We start from the raw sequence: 16,949 nt of genomic DNA, 5'->3' as shown, positions 1-16,949 counted from the left end.
GCAACTCTGTACTCTCTTCTGCTAGTTCCAATTTTGATTGATTAGGGAAGTTCATTTACTATATTCATACAAGTACAGGTACAGTTTGATTTTAAAATCTATTTTTAATTTTTTTTCTACATTCTACTTATTTGTTTTTTTCATTCACTCTTATCTCTAAAAAATAGGAATAGGTCCTGTCTTGACTATAAAAGTGGTAAAGATAAGGGAATGCCATCAGCTGCACGCTGACGCTTCCAGTAGCTGTGGATGTTGTCATGTAATAGGGTGAAAAGTTCAAGGGCAAATTGTTTACATTTCAGGTCAAATAAGTAAACAAAATCAAAAGCACGCTTCCCTCCCAAGGGTACATGAACCTCTCTATAAACAAGGATCAGTATACAGAAGAGGGCAAAGTCTGAAATGGGGACACTTGCTAATAAGCCAATGATGCCACTTCAAGACTCTGAACTACAGCAAGTGATGAAAGTAGAAACTTAGAAGTCCCTGCGTGTAAGCTGCAAGACAAATTTGTTCCACTGTTTAATGGCTCTAAATTGCTGGTACAATGTAGTATTGTAAATTGCCAGTTTCAAACAAGAACATACTGATCAGAGGGAAACATGGGACTCAAACATGGTTACAGACCTCTGGCTGAGGAGCCTTGCAAATACTTAAATAACACTAAGTGTTGGAAACTGGCAGCTTCATGAAAACTACAAATGTGCCCTATGTGCCTTCTGTGGGTAACACTAGGATATTGAAGAAGCACTCAAACTCATTTATTTGTTTACTACTATGCATTTCCAATGCAAGGTTCATCTGTACTGCGGCTTTTCCATATAAAGCAGCCCAGTGAGAGCAGTCCTGCCTTCAAAATATAGAACCAAATAATGCCTGACTTCAGATCTTCCTAGACGTGGTTGATGGTAGGAATTCCATCAACCCTTGAAGTGATCGGCACATTTCTTGTTTGAGGAAGTAAAAAGTAATACTCTGCTTCAGTTGTGGCAAGTAGCTATGAGCTTACAACCTCCCTGTGGAGCTAAACATATATTTTTCTATTTGCAACTCAAAGTATTATTTATTATAAAAAAGACAGATGCTGCCAGGAGCTTGGCAAACCCCTTCCTGAAGATCCCTCTGGCATTTTCTGTCATCAGGGTCACCCTGTTCAGCTTACTCTTCCTGCTAGTCAAAGAAGAATGCTAAGGAAACTTCAGCATAAAAGCCCAAGCCATTTACAAACCTCTTGCCGGCACCATAACCTACTTCCAGGAGGTGCTCAGACCTAATTAACTGCTTCTGCAGTCAGCTGCTGCAGCTTTGTTCACATCACAGAAATAAACAGAGTAAAACAGTCTTCTCAGTGAAGTTGAGGCACCATTAAAACTGCAACAATCTCAAAAGGCATCTGTTAAGTCAGAAGGCCCACAAACCACTTCTGTCCAAGATCCCATTAAAAGACAACCTTCATGATTTTCAGTAGTGAGAATGTGAAAAATGCAGCCCAGTACTTATTACATAAGGCAATATGCAATATTACACAATATGTGTCACGGCTAGAAAAACAACAACAAAACCTCCACAGTTTTCAGCTTGCGATATTTCTTTTTTGTAAGTAATCTGTAACACGTTATGTCATATAGAAAGGAGATCTAGAAAATACAGCAACAACAGCAAAATCCCTATGACACCTTTACTAAACAACTCTCAAATCAGTGCTGCAATAAAGACCAGTACTCAGTCACTTCCCCCGCCTGGGGGCTATCACTAAGGAGCTCTCTGAAAAGCAATGCTGTTTCAATGAAGCACAGAAACGTTTTTTTTTTATAATGTATCAGGCAAGGAAAAAGGAATTCAGGAAATTGTTCATGAATAATTTGGAATTTTTGAATAGAAAATGAATGAAAAATATTTACGTAACTGATAACTTTATCGAAACTTTAGAAATAAACGCAAGTAAACAGACTATCGCTACAGCTAAAAATTCTATCAAAAATCTGGATTATAAACACTGATCACATAATTTCATGCCCTTGAAACACTTAATTCCTTCATCATCTAGTCTGTACCTAGCAAGATAACACAGATTTTGTCAGAATTACACAAAGGCAATTTTCCTATAGTTCTATTACACCACTATTTTATCTAGAAATAGGAATTGGTTCTCAGTTCATAGGAAGGGATTTGAGTAGTATTTCAATTTTCTGTAATTCATCACTTCATAAAAACATATTGCCATGCTTTAAATCAAGTCCAGCAAAATACTACTTTAATTACAATCTCTATTATCGTAGCCTCACAGAACACAGTAGGTGTGACAGTAAGGCTACTGTACAAACATACCATTGTTTGAAAACATATGGTTTGTTTTTTAAATGGATATACACGTGTCTTTTTATTAAAAAATATTTTGTTCTCATAGGTTCTGGTACAATAAGATAACATCTCAGGAAACAAGAATTTTTAGTAAACATTTCCACATGCACTGAGTAAATATTTTGATTCACTACAGAAGCTCCCTTGTATTTCTAAATAACAGTGACAAAATTGACTGAGTGAAAACTGCAACAGAAATGGAAAAACAATACGTTCTAATACTTAGTATCCAATAACAATAACATGATCAATGTAGTACAAATTTATAGATTCAGATCAAGATCAAGTAGATTAAATTCACAGAACTTTTAAGTCTCATCTCCAACCCTTCTGTTGTGAAAGGATTAAAAGAAAAGCAGATGTTAACTGTTGAATTGTAAATAACCATGCCACTCAATTACAACATTCTGGATAACAATTTAGTACCAAAAATAATACTATTCAAAGCATACAGGAAGTTATGCACTGCTCACCTGCAAATACTTTCCCATTACTTAAGTGCTATAGTGCTAGCGGTTTATGTTCTGCTCAGGGACATACGCCTCTGATAGAAGACCAAGAAAAGTCTAGCTAGGTACACAGAACAATATATTAAGTGCAGATTATTTCTAGAACACACATATAAAATAGGTACTAATGCACTCGATACAACCTAGTTAGAATGGTATACAAGTAAGCCCTTAAGTTAAAATCTCAAGAAAATACATTGGTCCACTCACCAGTAAAGCTGTCTGAAGATCTACCGTGAATGTAGCCTGTAGGCAGCTGACCAGCTTCCTGAAAATTAGGATTCTTCGCCATTCTGAACAGACAGATTGAACAGCAAGCTCATAGAAAGGCTCTTCAACAACATCCAACTGCACAGCAGCAACTGTACCATTTCCTGAAAGAATGCATGAAATATAGACCATCACAAAGTGGTGGCATTCACCCTATCACAAAAGTGAGGTGCATATTTCTCAGTTGCAATTTTTGTGCAAATAAATTACTTTAAAATATCCCTCCATTTTATGGCAAAATTTCTAATAATGTTAGAACATAGCATTAGAATATTTTTTTTGAGTCATCATCATTTAATTTCAACCATTCATTTTTCTAACCATCAAAAAAGGTCATAATATATTGCCATTCATTTGTTCACTGTAAACCACAAAAAATTCATCTGACATTTCTGGTACAGGATTAATGTCCTTGAAAACATCATTTTTCCACACAGGTGTCCTAATTAAGCCAAGTCTATACCAACTGTATCACACACTTTTTATTCTCCGCACATCCGAAGTTCTCTGAGTGTTCTTACCTAGCTAAAGATTTTGGGAAGTTTGTTTGGGTTTTAGTGGTTGTTTTGTGGTTTGTTTTGTTGTTTTTTTTTTTACAATACTTCAGGCAGTTACAGATCCTTCCCCTGAGCAAGCCTTTAATTTTACAAATACAAAAGCAGAACTGTGAGGTGAAGAAATACCAAAATATAAGGCTTTGTTTAAATATATAACCTGCATAATAAGCTTCTCTCAACAAGTATAAATTACTGTTATTCTTCCCATCATATCTGCCAGTGGGAAAAATGAACTGTATTTAATTTGCTAAACAGATATACCTCCGTCTGTGAATTCTCTCACAAGAGACTCTCTAATCTTCTTTAAAGGTAGCAAGTGAGAAGAAAGAAAAATAACTTTTAGGTAGTCTTATGAATTGGAAAGTAACCACATCTTAATCCAGCAAACTGGAAACTGGTATTTGACAAAGCAGATCTCACAGTTTTGGAGAATAACACATACTATGTAAATATTTTGCTTGTATTATGAAAATGTATTTAAGAGCCATTTACAAAAATTCTAGTGGATTTTTTTAGATAAACGTAAGTGGACAGACCTCAACAGAATAGTACACTTCAGGCACCTGATTTATAAATTTGTAACAGAAAACATGCTAAATACACTGACATTGCAAGTAGGCGCAAATTAAATCTCACAACACCCAAAAAATTAAGTGATTCCAGCACAGCGATTTGGGAGGGCTCTGTGTGTTGTGCTTTAAAAAATGACACGAGCAAAGAGCATTGCTGGACAAGAAAGATTACAGGCAAGATTACATCAAGTTGTTTTGTGTTGTTTTTTTCTTGAAGTCTGATAATATGACAGCTTCTTCTAAATCAAAAAGTAATTTCAACAAATCACAGCGGTGTGTAAGAGTAGTTACGTACTAAGACCCCAGAAGAACCTGTGACAACATCGCGTGTACTATCAAAGTGCCAAAATATTGAATTAATACTCAAACAAATAAACAAACAGGACCACCACAGGGTCTTGCAAAGCACACAGGCACGCAGAAGGGCAGGCAGGTGAGACGGGCCCATCACAACCAAGGAACGGAGGGCAGCCGAGCACCAGCGATCCGCCCAAGGTCGCGCCCGGGGAACCGGGGCCGCCGCCTCCCCAGAAGCCGCCTTCCAAGCCTGGCGGCGCCGAGGGGACAACCTCCGCCCGTCCCCCTCCCTCGCCTCCGCAAAAAGCCCTTTCGGGTGGGACCCCTCCACCGCCGAACAACCCCGGCTGCTTCCCGCGGGCGGCTCCCGCTTCCACCAGCGGCTCTCCCTCGGCCCGCTCTCGGGTCGACCTGTCCGCGCCCGGTAGGAACCGGGACAACAGCGCGCCGAGGGGCCGGAACCCGGTCCTCACGAACCCTCTCCGCAGGGCGGACGCCGCGCCGACCGTAACGCTCCCCCGGGACTCACCGGCCCCGCCGCCGACAAGGCCTCCACCTCCGGCCCCGCCGCCGTCGCTACGCCAACCGGCGCGCTGACGTCACTTAGCAACAGCAGCCGTTCTCCTGCGTGCTGACGTAGGAAGCAAACATCCTCGGGAACGGCGCAGGAGCGGGTGCCGGTGGCGCGCTTCGCCCGCCGTAGTTCCGTTCGCGCGATGGCTGGCTTCCTCTTCCGGCCGTAGAGTGGAGGCGGCGGGTAGCACAGCGGCACGTGCGAAGCGGAGCCCTAGAAGAGCGCCTGGGTCTCGGTCCAAAGCGGAGCTGGAGGGCCCGGGAGCCGCATCCGCAGTGGGTGGCGCTCCCACTGTCACTGCTCGGGGCAGCCGCAGGGCCGAGGGCGGCTGGAGAGTCGGGCTGCCCGCCCGTACCACGCATGGGCCCACCTCAGCAAGAGTCGCTGCGGACGCCCCCCGCGCTGGGTGAGGAGGGCGAGCATGGCGGCCGCTGCGACTCCGCTGCAGCCGCATTCAAACCGCACATTTCCCTTGTTCCGGTGTAACGGTGCGCTCGCCAGCCGCTTGCCCGTAGGTGTGGGCTCTGCTGTCCTGCGAACCGAGAACCTCTGCCCGTGTGTAAGGAGAACGTGGGCTTGTCTCTAGGTGACCATGAGATCAATTTCTGTTGTACTGCATGAAGCAAAATTTAGCTCCTCCGAATAAGCACTACAGGCCATTTAACGCTGTGCTTTATTTAGCAGAAAATACGTGTTGACTTGGAATAAGAAAAAATAGCATTGTCTATCATCAGTGGGAACATAACTTCAAAAGTTCTTACCTCTAAAATCTTTAACATCTGTTGAAAGGTAAAAGAATTGTCATAAAGTGTTTTTCTTTAGTTTATTCTTTGATTTCATAATTGAGAATACTAATTAGCTCTCAGTATGGCAAGAAGCAGTAATATTTTTCTTTTTTTTTTCGATAAACATACATTGCCCACTTCATGATACTGCTATAACTAGTTTATAGATGCCAGTAGTTTTTTACTTGTTTCCTCTTTATTGCCTCATCACGATGTCCATGCTTTGGGAAGCACATAAACTAAGGCTCATTCCACAGTTAGCAATCATGCTTAGAGTAAGCAGAGAACCTTTGACACAGCCTGCTCCTCCTCATGTAGTTATGCACTGAACTACCTACACACACCTTTTGACTTACTCATGGGATTTACAAACTATCTTTAATTACTGGATTCCATACAATTGGGTCAGTAGCTTTTCCAGTCACACCTGTATTTTGAAATGCAATGAAACAAATCCAAATGAAACACTGTGTATTGACAAAATATGAATAACCAAGTTACACACTTGTAAAATTTTGACATTTTCCTTGCCACTGCCTTGGTCATAAAGCTTTAGATCTGTATTGCCTGAAATAAAAGTTTTAGACAACTTGGATTTCCATTAGTCTAAATTTTTCTACTCATACAATCCAATGAGAGATGCTGAATAATAGCTGCAGTTAGCACTTGTGCTTCAGTTGAGCTTCATTTTAAGTTCCTATTTCAGAATAACCAGCAGCAGAGAGGATATATACGGAAAACACAGTTTAGCCATCAAAACCTACATAAGCTGTAATCAGCTGTGTGCTTTGTCTCAGTGCTGTAGCTCTCATGCTTCTTGGCACTGTTGTCATCCTACTACAGAAGACATCATGCTAAATTTACACTACAGTCTTCAAATGAAGAGTTCTTTTAATTGCTGCTATAAGGTGTTCTGTAGTACAGTGTCCCTTTTTTTAAGGTAGGGTGAGGTTTCGTAAGTCAGCTGAGCCAGCCTTTCTGCTAAAATGAACAGCTTCATTTACTCATTCAGGAAACTAAGGAGCTTTGAACTAGCTCCTCATTTCCACTTAATAAACTTGGCATAAAACTAACCCAGCATTCAAGAAAATATTTGCCACTTTATTATGGTGAATTAGCCTGTTTGAGGCAGGGAATGCAATGTCAAAAACTCCACATCTGGGAGGAAGTAGATTGTGAGATCCCATGTTCACATCTATTAAGACAGCATGCTTACTCAGGAGATCTCTACTCCCCATAGTGGTAACTATACTGTCCCTATCAAAATGTATATGAATGACACTGATAAGGCATCACCTAAAGCACAGTATCTGTAGATACTGTAGAGACCAGCCAGAAAATACCACACAAATGACAATGTAAAATGTCAGGGTTGATTCACATAACAAACAGAACACTGAAAAAAAAATTCTTTTGAGTTACTATGTCTATCTTCCAATGAATTTATGATTGCTTGCACATCCATAGGGGGTATTAAGCATAGCAACAGTTTTCACATTCATTTTTCCAACACCCAAGGCTCAGAGGAAGGATATAATCTATTCTACTCATTTTCAAGGGTAAATAAAATATCTTGCATTAAGTTTTATGAATGATTTTTCAGATGGAGCTCTGAAAAATTACTGAGTTTGTGTGCTATCTTGTTAAGATGAGGTGGACAGAATTAAGGATTTTTCAGATACGGAGCTAGGACAGCAACACCTCACTATTAACATCTACATCATCATAGTATGTACAGTATCATAGTAGGAATCACATGCAATACTTTCTACATTTCTGTTTTAACTTGTAAGCCAGGGACTTATTGGCAGTTATTACTAACTCCACATGTTATCATTAAGTTACTAAGACATCCTGCTAACCAAGTCACATACTTATCTTCTTCATTTCTGTACTCACAACTCATATTATCACAAGATTTCCTCTGAAAAACAAAAATCCATGAACCAAAACAAATAGCCTTTCAATTACATAGGATTCAACAGTTAGCAAAGCAAGAGGTCATACTGCTTTAAAATTAGTTTGTAGTTCTCAACAATGCTTTATTTGGAAGTGAACTGCAATGCCATTACACTACGCAATAATCAAATAACTGAAGACTCGGTAGGAGTTAAGTGCTACTTGAACCACAGCAAGACAGGACAGAGGGTTTTTTCCTTGTTGGAAGGAACAACATGATTTCAAAACCTGACATGGTTTCTACACTGTTCATAAACAGGTGGAGCAGCATAAAACCAAATAATTTGTGTAACATATGTAAATGTTTTCCTGTTGTTTACAGGTATCATTTCAGTAATAATCACTCATTCTGAGAGGGCAGATTAAAATGTCTGGCTATTAGTAGGAATTTTGTTTCAGATACTCTTTTCCATTAATTTCCTAATACAGAATGTACAGAGTATTTAAGTTAAATATAGCCCCAGACTTTCAGTGAAACAAAAAATTATGAGCAAGTTCTTTCTAGCACTGGAAGAGACAAGAAGGATCACTATGAATTAGACCTCCTATCTTGGCTGGCAGTCAGCAGACAAAAGACGGAATTCTTTCTGCTGGACTGACTTATTGCATCCACAAAGTTTCTTGTTCCAGGCAAGGCTGTTTAAGGCTGCTCCTTAAATAGTTTTGCCTGGCATAACATAAGCAAGATTAGGACTTTTGCAAAACATGCTACTACTCAAGTGAAAGTTAGTCTGACATTTTATTTTCCAGTATACAAGACAAGGCATGAAGCCTTCAACATCTTCTTACTTCATAAAAAAAAAAAAATCTGAATTTTTTTTTTCCTCCTTGTTGAAGATCACCAGTAGAAACATAGGATTTGTTGTTGTCATTTTAAATCTAAACAATGTAAGATGCAGTGGATTTCTGGTTATGTATCTTTTGGTAGTGTTCAGTGAAATATTAAGATAATCAAATGTTCAAGAGGAGAATCTGCTTAAATGCTCTTCCAACAAATAGTTGAATATTCCTAATTGGAAACAAACTGCCGTGGCAGCACAGGACAAGAAAAAAGGAAGTACAGTGAGATCCCAGGAAACAGTTTTCGAGGAGACTCTGAACACAACTGATTCCTCTCCATTATGCGAAAATTTCACAGTTACAGATTTTCTCCGGGGGCATATCTAACAGAATGCACTTCATTAGAACTAAGTGAGAGTCACCATGTGGTTAGGATTCAAAATTTCAATCCAGTAGCCATCGGGATCCTGAACAAATGCAAGTCCTTTCATTTTACCTATAAAAAAAAACAAAAACAAAAACAAAACTAAGATAATGTTAAAACTATATGACTAGTTCTTAATGTCAAATATGACTACTTTGAAAAATACTTCTTTCTCTTTTGCATGAGATTCAAATTTAGACAACTAACTCTGAAAACTAATCCAGATTAGTTTTTAATCAGCATTAGATCACTATATACTAATTTGTCAGTCTTACTCTTAACCAAGCTGTAGTTTCAAATCACTCTGAAATTCTGTCTTTTGTTGACTGAAGTTTTCTCCATATGTCCCTGTAAGTGTTCATCCTCTGAATTCAGAAAATATTCTTGTGCTCCAGGATGTTTTGACATACGCTGTCAAATTGGCTTTGCCAGTATAAAGTCCTGTGTTCCACTGCCCTGTTCACCCTCTGAATTCAGAAAATATTCTTGTGCTCCAGGATGTTTTGACATACGCTGTCAAATTGGCTTTGCCAGTATAAAGTCCTGTGTTCCTCTGCCCTGTTCACCTCCTATCATTCCTGCCTCAACACTCAAGTTTTGTTACTGGTTTTTGTTTGCTTCTCCCCGCGATGTGTTTTACCATACACATTTGCATGACTTCATGAAACAGAAAAACGCAAGGCCCAAGTGTTTAAAATTTTACCATTGGAAAAAATATTACTAATTAAAACAGGGTCCCCAAAAGTTTTCTTCCAACAGTAGACCAGGACAGCACAGCTTAACGTATTATCTTAAAGTGTTAACCAGAAATTTTTAATTATACTTTTAATTATACTCTATTAGGCTATTTACTGTAACAGAACCAACCTAACTCTCAATACATTCTGGTTGCAAAAACTTGAGAAAGTAGATGTTTGATTCAGTAATATAGGAAAAAAAAAAACATTAGGTCTTTCAGCCTGCTCCACAAACAATGTGAAGTCCAAAAGTTCTTCCTCCTCCTTGGCATTTGCTGCATCAATTTTTTTTCTTAATATTAACAATAAACTTTTGCTCTCAATCCCCCTTGACTACTTCAAGACTTCCTTCCTGTGATTTATTCCATTTGCAGTCTAAACTTAACCTCCTACATACTTAGAGCTGTGCAGCAATATAGAATCAAAGTCAAGATCTCTCATTTCAACATCCTCAGGGTTCAACAGGTGCTGAACAAATTAAAAAGGGCTCAGAAACTCTGCTAGAAATACTAAGTTCAATTCTTAAATCAAAAAATCTGTGTTCAAGTTTTCAGTTACACTTCTCACATTTGCTTCAGCTGAAAACACAGTGAATAAGATGAAAATCACTCAAGTTTGTTTTGAATTACTTGCTCTTTTTTCTCTGGCAAGGGATCTAGAAGATCAATTCCAATACGTGTAAGCTGAAGCTTCATGTACTGATGTTACTTTCAAACTAAAAAACTCCACCATCAGCACAGGCAACAGCCTAGTTCCTATAGCCAGAAGAAAGAAGTATCACAGATTTGTGCCTCTTCCTGAGTGTCAGATGTCCAGTCTGGAACACATCTGTCCTGAAACTTTCATGAGGTCTCTTCATGAAAGAGAATCCAGTTGAAAAATACGAGACTTTTCACCACTGATTACTGCACATTTTAGGCTATTTTGAGACAGACATTCTTTATGTACTCTTGAGCTATACATTATGCATTTTTCACTACAAGTTATACACGTCAAACAAGGCTATTTCTACCAAAGCCAGCAAAACAGTTAAAATGGTAATAGCTAATAGGTGGTATTAGGTGTATTTAAATAAAAATAGCCAGAAAAGTCAAGAATTATTCAGTTTTAATGGGTGGGAGTAATTATGTCTTCCGAGTTCTTATCATATGATAAGAACTAAACAGATGTGCATGTGTGAATGTCATCCATGTTAAAGTAAATTCTCTAATAACTCTAGGCAGCTGTAAACATAGTAAACTATGACATCAACAGAGCACATGAACTTTACTGAAGGTCAGACTACATACAGAAGGCACATAGCTAAACTGATTAACTATTGTTACCAAGATGGATCTATTTTCAGTTTTGCCCATTGTGTAAAAGGGTGCAGGGGTAACTAGTTCTAGCACCTTCTAAGCAGTGACAACTACAATATGTATTACACAGCTTCCAGAAAGATCTACTACACAATATATTAAAAACAAGGAAAAAAATGGATTCACATTTCTGGTCGAGACTTACCATCATCTGGTTTCTTCACAAATTTCACTCCTAGTTCTTCAAACCTCTTACATGCTTTATTGACATCAGGGACAGCAATTCCAATGTGTCCTGTGCAACAAGGTAAAAAAAGTGAAGTACACTGTAAATATTGCTGGGTGTTCTAGGAAAAAGTTTGTTTAGATTTCACCTTGTGCAAAAAGTTTCCATGCTGTAGTTTACATAAACTATGACTCTATACAAGAAAAACATTGTTTTCAGAAAGAAGAGCATTTGGGGTATTAACATTGTTCTCCTTCAGAAAGCTGGCTTTTTGATAATTCCTTTAAAAATAGGAACTTCAGAGTTAAAATATCTCATTTGTTTAGACGAGAATATTATCCAGAGAGGAAAAAACAAGATTTTCAATCAAACTGTTTTACCTGTATTTCCTTTCTCGAAGCACGCCCACATAACACGATTTTGCTGCACTTTCTCAATTCCACAGTACAAGGAGTTTATCATTAATGCTGTATTGCAGAGACTAACACTAGCCCTATGCAAGGCCTGAACTTAAAAATCAATTCAGAAGCTTTAAATGTCAAGTGGTTGGATTCAACATGAAACTTATTTCAGAAGGCAGTGACCTTTCAAGTACTCAAAATATCAAATTGAGCCACACAAATACTATCCTCAGTGCTACAGACAAATGTAATTCTCCTTCTAGCTTAAAACGGGTAACCAGTGGATTATAAAATAGAAATCCAACCGTAAATCAGTCTAAACAGCATGATAATATGATACACAAAAACAATTACTGTTCTTCATTCAGTAGTTACTATTAGCATGTATGTGATTGCTTGCCAAAGCAGTAGACTATAAAAAGTGTAATTCATTACTCTGAAAGACATTTGTTTACCTATTTTCACAATCTTTCACAGCATGCGTGCTGGAAGAAGAGAAGAAAATCAGAAAGTGTGAGCTCTTTTGATCCATACAAGTTGAAAATATTTTCTCTACTAATTCTCATTTTTTAAAAAAGCCTATAGCATACACTTCCAAATAATCTTCGCACAGAATTTATATAGCTGTTTTCTAAAAAACATTTGAAACTCTATTTTTCCCTAGTACACAAGATAAAAGATATAATCACAATTAAACAAAGCTTAAAAACTACAAACACAAAAGTGAAGACCTACCAAATCCTCGGGGATCTGAATTGCCATTGTGGTAAGACTGTTTTTCGTCATTTTCAGTGCCCCAGTTGCTGTAAGAAGTAATTAATACATATTGAAGAAAAGCCAAAATTAACAAATCCTAAATGTTCTGTTTCCTCAAGAGGATAAGTTCTTTCTCCTAAGCAACCAGAGAATTCCAGCTGTTGGTTCCATTCATTAAATTATCAAGATTCTGTCCAATCAGAGGCCCTAGGGACAGTCTAAGGACTAATCCAGTCATGTTCACAGCCCTTCACTAGTATTCAGGCTCTACATGTGAACGAGTCAGGGACACTCCTGTCTCATTCACATCAGAGAGAAGGTTGTGCTGCATGAGTCAGTTTATCTGCCCATCACTGGGGAACAAACAGTGGGGGGAGCAGGTCCTGAAGCAAAGCAAGACAGTGGGATATTTGAGAGATTCTTTCTGCACAATTACAGTAATTAGTAGCATTAACCAAATTGTCCTGTTTATGAGAAGTTTTGACTTAATACCTCTTTTGATCAGATTTCAAAGCAGTAGTTATCCATTATTAGGATGCCCTGGAGATCCAAAGAAACTTCTTACCACATTGGGTTTTCCTAAGTTCTGCAGTTTCCCTATGCAGATGGCATGCATACTTAAAATACAGCAAGCATCATGTCATATTTATGTACCACTGTTCACCTAGCAGTTTGAAAGTGCTCTGAAGAGAGAAAGATCTCAGCTGTATTTTAAGGCCATATAACAATGAAGATGTTTCCACAGTAATGATTACATTTTTTACTCAGTCCAACAGGATTTACATTAATCTACTTCTGTTTAATCACTGTTAGCTAAATGTTATCTCTCATTATATGAATACTTACTGTGTCAGTTCAAGTGTAGCTTTTCTAGAGAAGGTCCAAGATGTTCTCTCAGCTTTATCTTTTGGGATATCATTTTTATCTTCATACGCCAGGAAATAGAGCGAGAACTTCATAGTAGGAAAGTCAAATTTTTGAAGCAGTCTAAATGGCAACAATTATTTTGAAATAGTAACTTAAATGGGTAATCAGGTAGCTTGTAAATAAACCAAGATGCTTCCCCCGTGGAAGAATTATTGCTATGATTTTTTGCCTTGCTGACTGTAATCCACAATAACTACATTTTGAACTATCAAATAGAAACACTCCAGAACACATTACAAACCTACAAAAAATAGAAGAATCAGATGTTTAAAAGCCAAACTATCAGTAACTGAATAGCAAAGCCAGTACAAAGACTTATGTCTTGAAGTTGCCACTCTGTTTACTTGTCCATACTTCCTCGGTAAGATCTTTATGTTTATCCACTTTAAAACATCACCAAAGAATAAAAATATTTACTTTGAAACATTCATTCTGGGGAGCTCACTGGCACCAGACAAAGTTTAAGAACATAGCAGGACTAAAACCCAAACATACCTTTAGATGAAATATATTTACAATTTCAATAGCTAGGTGTAATGATAAAATCTATCTCAAATGTGACAATGTAACTACAAAATACTTGAGGTCAGAAAAAGCTGCATATAAAATGTATTCCTTTGCTAGATGCAAGAAGTCATCCACTTTCCTGTGAAATACTTGATACTTCTTTCTTTTCAACTAATGTCTAAAGAGGGTATGCATACTTCATTTTTATGTAGGACATTTAACTAGAACAACCAGGCATACAAACTAAATCTAATTTCCTTTTCAGCTTACTAGGTATTTAATTTTTATTTTCTCACACCCACATCTTCACTATAGTAAAGTAGTTATTTTATTTTAGTCTGCACTCATTTCAAGACGTTCAAAAACATGCTGGAATTTTTTTGAAATAACTTATTTCAAATGTCAAGGATGTGCAAGGAGCTTTACCATAAACACTTTAGGCTACTGCTGCACACCTGCCTCCCAACAGCCTTTTACAAAACGAGTTTGGACTTTGTCTCCAGCTCCCATTGCCTTGGTCTCTTATAAATATAACCGGAAGTGATCACAAACCACCTCTGAGAAATAGTAGAAAACATCATTTCAAGATTTACAGCAATGACTCATGATTATAAGCACTGTCATAAAACTAACCAGTTATCTGCTGCAGGCTAAGTGAGGAGGAAGTAGGCAACTTGTACACTGATAATTAATGACCTATTTAAGAAAAAAAAAAAATTCTCCTCCAGTTCATTTGCAGTCTGGGCACTAACTGTGCTGTAGGAGTTCTCAGAGACTAACTGTGCAACTGGGAATCAGCTGATAGGCCAGCACTGTTTATGTAGTTAGACCAATTAGTATAATTACATCAAAATAACAAAAACTTTTCAGAAGAACAGTAGGAAAAAATGAACTCATTGTGACATACAACTTTTACTCACGTCATTCCTAGAACTCTTGTATAAAAATCCAGTGATTTCTTAGGATCCTTTACTCTTAACATTGTCTGTTGAAACATAAAATCCTGTGGGAAATAAAGGTTTATTATTTATACATCCACCAGAATTTAACTATGGCTATTAACAAAGATGACAGTTAATAATCAATTTAAACCTAGTAGGTTTATGAGTAATAAACAGACTACTACACTAAGTGTAAATAAAACCTTTTTTCCAATCCGACACATACAGATTTGTATTAAATCAATGTGCCTTTGAAACACAATGTTTAAAAGAAATAAAAAACAACAACATCGGTGTCACTCAATATATATTATCGGTGGTATAAAAGTGGTATAATTCTTATCTTTATTATTCTTTCACAGAGCTGTACAACAGATGAACCACCCTGCACACAAGCACACTAGGCAAATGCCTATTTGATATGGGGCCTCACTACAGACACAATTAAAACAAACTCCTGAATTAATTTTATTAATTATTTCATTATTCCATTGCACAGGCGTTGAATTTCTGTCAAGCTTGATCATATCTTGGCAGCAAAACTGGCCTGCAATTCTGCAAGGGTATTTTCCTCGAGCCACTGAGTGACTTTATATACCAAGGGCTACCGCACAACTGAGCAGATTAAAAGTGAATGGCTGGATAGATTGACAGGTACACATATATTTAAAAAAAAAAAAAAAGATAGAAAAAATGAAATACAATTATATCATTTTTCTAATTAAAAAAAAAAAAAAGTTTGGGGTATTTGGGGGGACTTTGTTTGCAACCCTGGCGTGTTTTGGCTCAAGAGTCCCCAAAGCGCCGGGTAACCCCGCGGCCGAGCGAGGCCTCAGCTCCAGCCCGACCGACGCTCCGCGCACCAGCAAACTGGCCGAGTGCCACACGGCGGCCTGGAAGCGGGGCGGGACGGGACCGGGGCTCACAACGCCCGGCCCAGCGGATCTCCCCTACACCACCAGGGTGAAACCGAGCCGGGCTGCTCTCCTTGCATAAGGCGAGGCGGCAGCTCCCAGTCGAGCAATCCCTGGCCATCCCTCTCACTCCGCCACGCCGGGACCCTGCCCGGCCCCATGCCGCCTCCCAGCCACCGCACGTCCGCTTGGCGAAGAGCGGTGGGGCACACCGGTGCTGCTGCAGACCCTCGCGGTGCCAACAGCCCCGAGGCACCCTCATCACCCCTATTTACCTCACCTTCGTGCTGGCATCCAGCTCCGAGCAGGCGCCGTAAGCTGCCTCGTCGCTGAGACCGCTGAGCTCTGCCGGGGCCGCCATGTCCGGAACACAAGCAGCTGCAGCAGCGGCGCCCAGGGGAAGGCGGAGCCCGCCCTCCGGCCCGCCCCTGGTCGTGTCCCGCCAGCCGCGTCGCTGCCCGCCGGGGGCGTCCGCGGGATGCTCGAAAAGTGCCGGGCTGCCCGTTCGTTCCCGGGAGCATTAACGTGAAAGAGCCTCCTGACTGCGGAGTTAATTAGCTGAGGAGTGGGATGAAACCATGGACGCTCCGCGCCAGTGTGACGATGCGTGCCTCTAGCCGCCGCTCGCAGGCAGAGGGTCTCATGCAGACGCTTGAGCAGCCGTAGGTACCCAGCTCCCGTGGAACGGTGCTTTTCCTGCAAATCCTCACAGCTGGCGGCGTCTTAGGGTGGTTCGAAAACCTGGCTCTGCGCCTTCAGCCCTGTTTACAAACAAACCCGCGGTGCGCTCGGTGGGTATTGAGAGATGCTGGCCTCTGCTTTGCCTGCAGGTGCTCGGAGACTTCGAATGTGACACCCTTTGAAGTGACGCTGTGACATTTTAGTATAAAGAATTATTTTAGCTCTAAAAGAGGATAATAATGTTTCTTTCAAAAACTCGTCTGGATCGAATACGCAGAAGAAAAATACAGATAACTGTGGGTGAGTGTCACAAGGATGGAGCCAGGCTCTTCTTGGTGACAACCAATGATAGCACAAGGGACAGTGGGTACGAACTGGAACACAGGAGGTTCCACTTAAATTTGAGCAGAAACTTCTTCTCAGTGAGGGTGATTCTGTGAAAAAGCACCTTTGCAGCACAGCATTCTCAGGGT

The 16,949-nt window shown here is 39.5% G+C and overlaps 2 protein-coding genes across 2 annotated transcripts in view; both read right to left on the bottom strand.

Moving 5' to 3' along the window:
• BTBD9 (BTB domain containing 9) overlaps positions 1 to 5,217 on the bottom strand; it is a 118,394-nt gene extending 113,177 nt beyond the window's left edge. The window contains exons 1-2 of the mRNA XM_065833670.2: positions 5,096 to 5,217; positions 3,081 to 3,244 (exon numbers count right to left, since the gene is read on the bottom strand). Of these exons, the coding sequence (XP_065689742.2) occupies positions 3,081 to 3,162 (82 nt within the window). The 5' untranslated portion in view covers positions 3,163 to 3,244; positions 5,096 to 5,217. The remainder of the gene's footprint in view (positions 1 to 3,080; positions 3,245 to 5,095) is intronic.
• Positions 5,218 to 7,942: 2,725 nt separating this feature from the next.
• GLO1 (glyoxalase I) lies at positions 7,943 to 16,219 on the bottom strand. The gene is made up of 6 exons (XM_065835688.2): positions 16,076 to 16,219; positions 14,861 to 14,943; positions 13,353 to 13,493; positions 12,486 to 12,553; positions 11,329 to 11,418; positions 7,943 to 9,160 (listed from the first exon to the last, which is right to left on the bottom strand). The coding sequence occupies exons 1-6, from the start codon at positions 16,154 to 16,156 to the stop codon at positions 9,072 to 9,074; spliced, it is 552 nt and encodes a 183-aa protein (XP_065691760.2). The 5' UTR covers positions 16,157 to 16,219; the 3' UTR covers positions 7,943 to 9,071.
• Positions 16,220 to 16,949: the final 730 nt, after the last annotated feature.

Source organism: Patagioenas fasciata, chromosome 3, assembly GCF_037038585.1.
Source record: "Patagioenas fasciata isolate bPatFas1 chromosome 3, bPatFas1.hap1, whole genome shotgun sequence".
NCBI lineage: Eukaryota > Metazoa > Chordata > Aves > Columbiformes > Columbidae > Patagioenas > Patagioenas fasciata.
The sequence above is the reverse complement of the archived record's forward strand: the minus strand, read 5'-3'. Positions and strand labels throughout refer to the sequence as shown.

Excerpts from the sequence above, each read along its gene's own strand:
- GLO1 (XM_065835688.2), bottom strand. The coding sequence starts at position 16,156 with ATGGCGGCCCCGGCAGAGCTCAGCGGTCTCAGCGACGAGGCAGCTTAC. Across the intron at positions 14,944-16,075 it reads AGCTGGATGCCAGCACGAAG|GATTTTATGTTTCAACAGAC; the intron begins GTGAGGTAAATA and ends TATTTCCCACAG. Across the intron at positions 12,554-13,352 it reads GCTACACTTGAACTGACACA|CAACTGGGGCACTGAAAATG; the intron begins GTAAGTATTCAT and ends TACTTCTTACAG.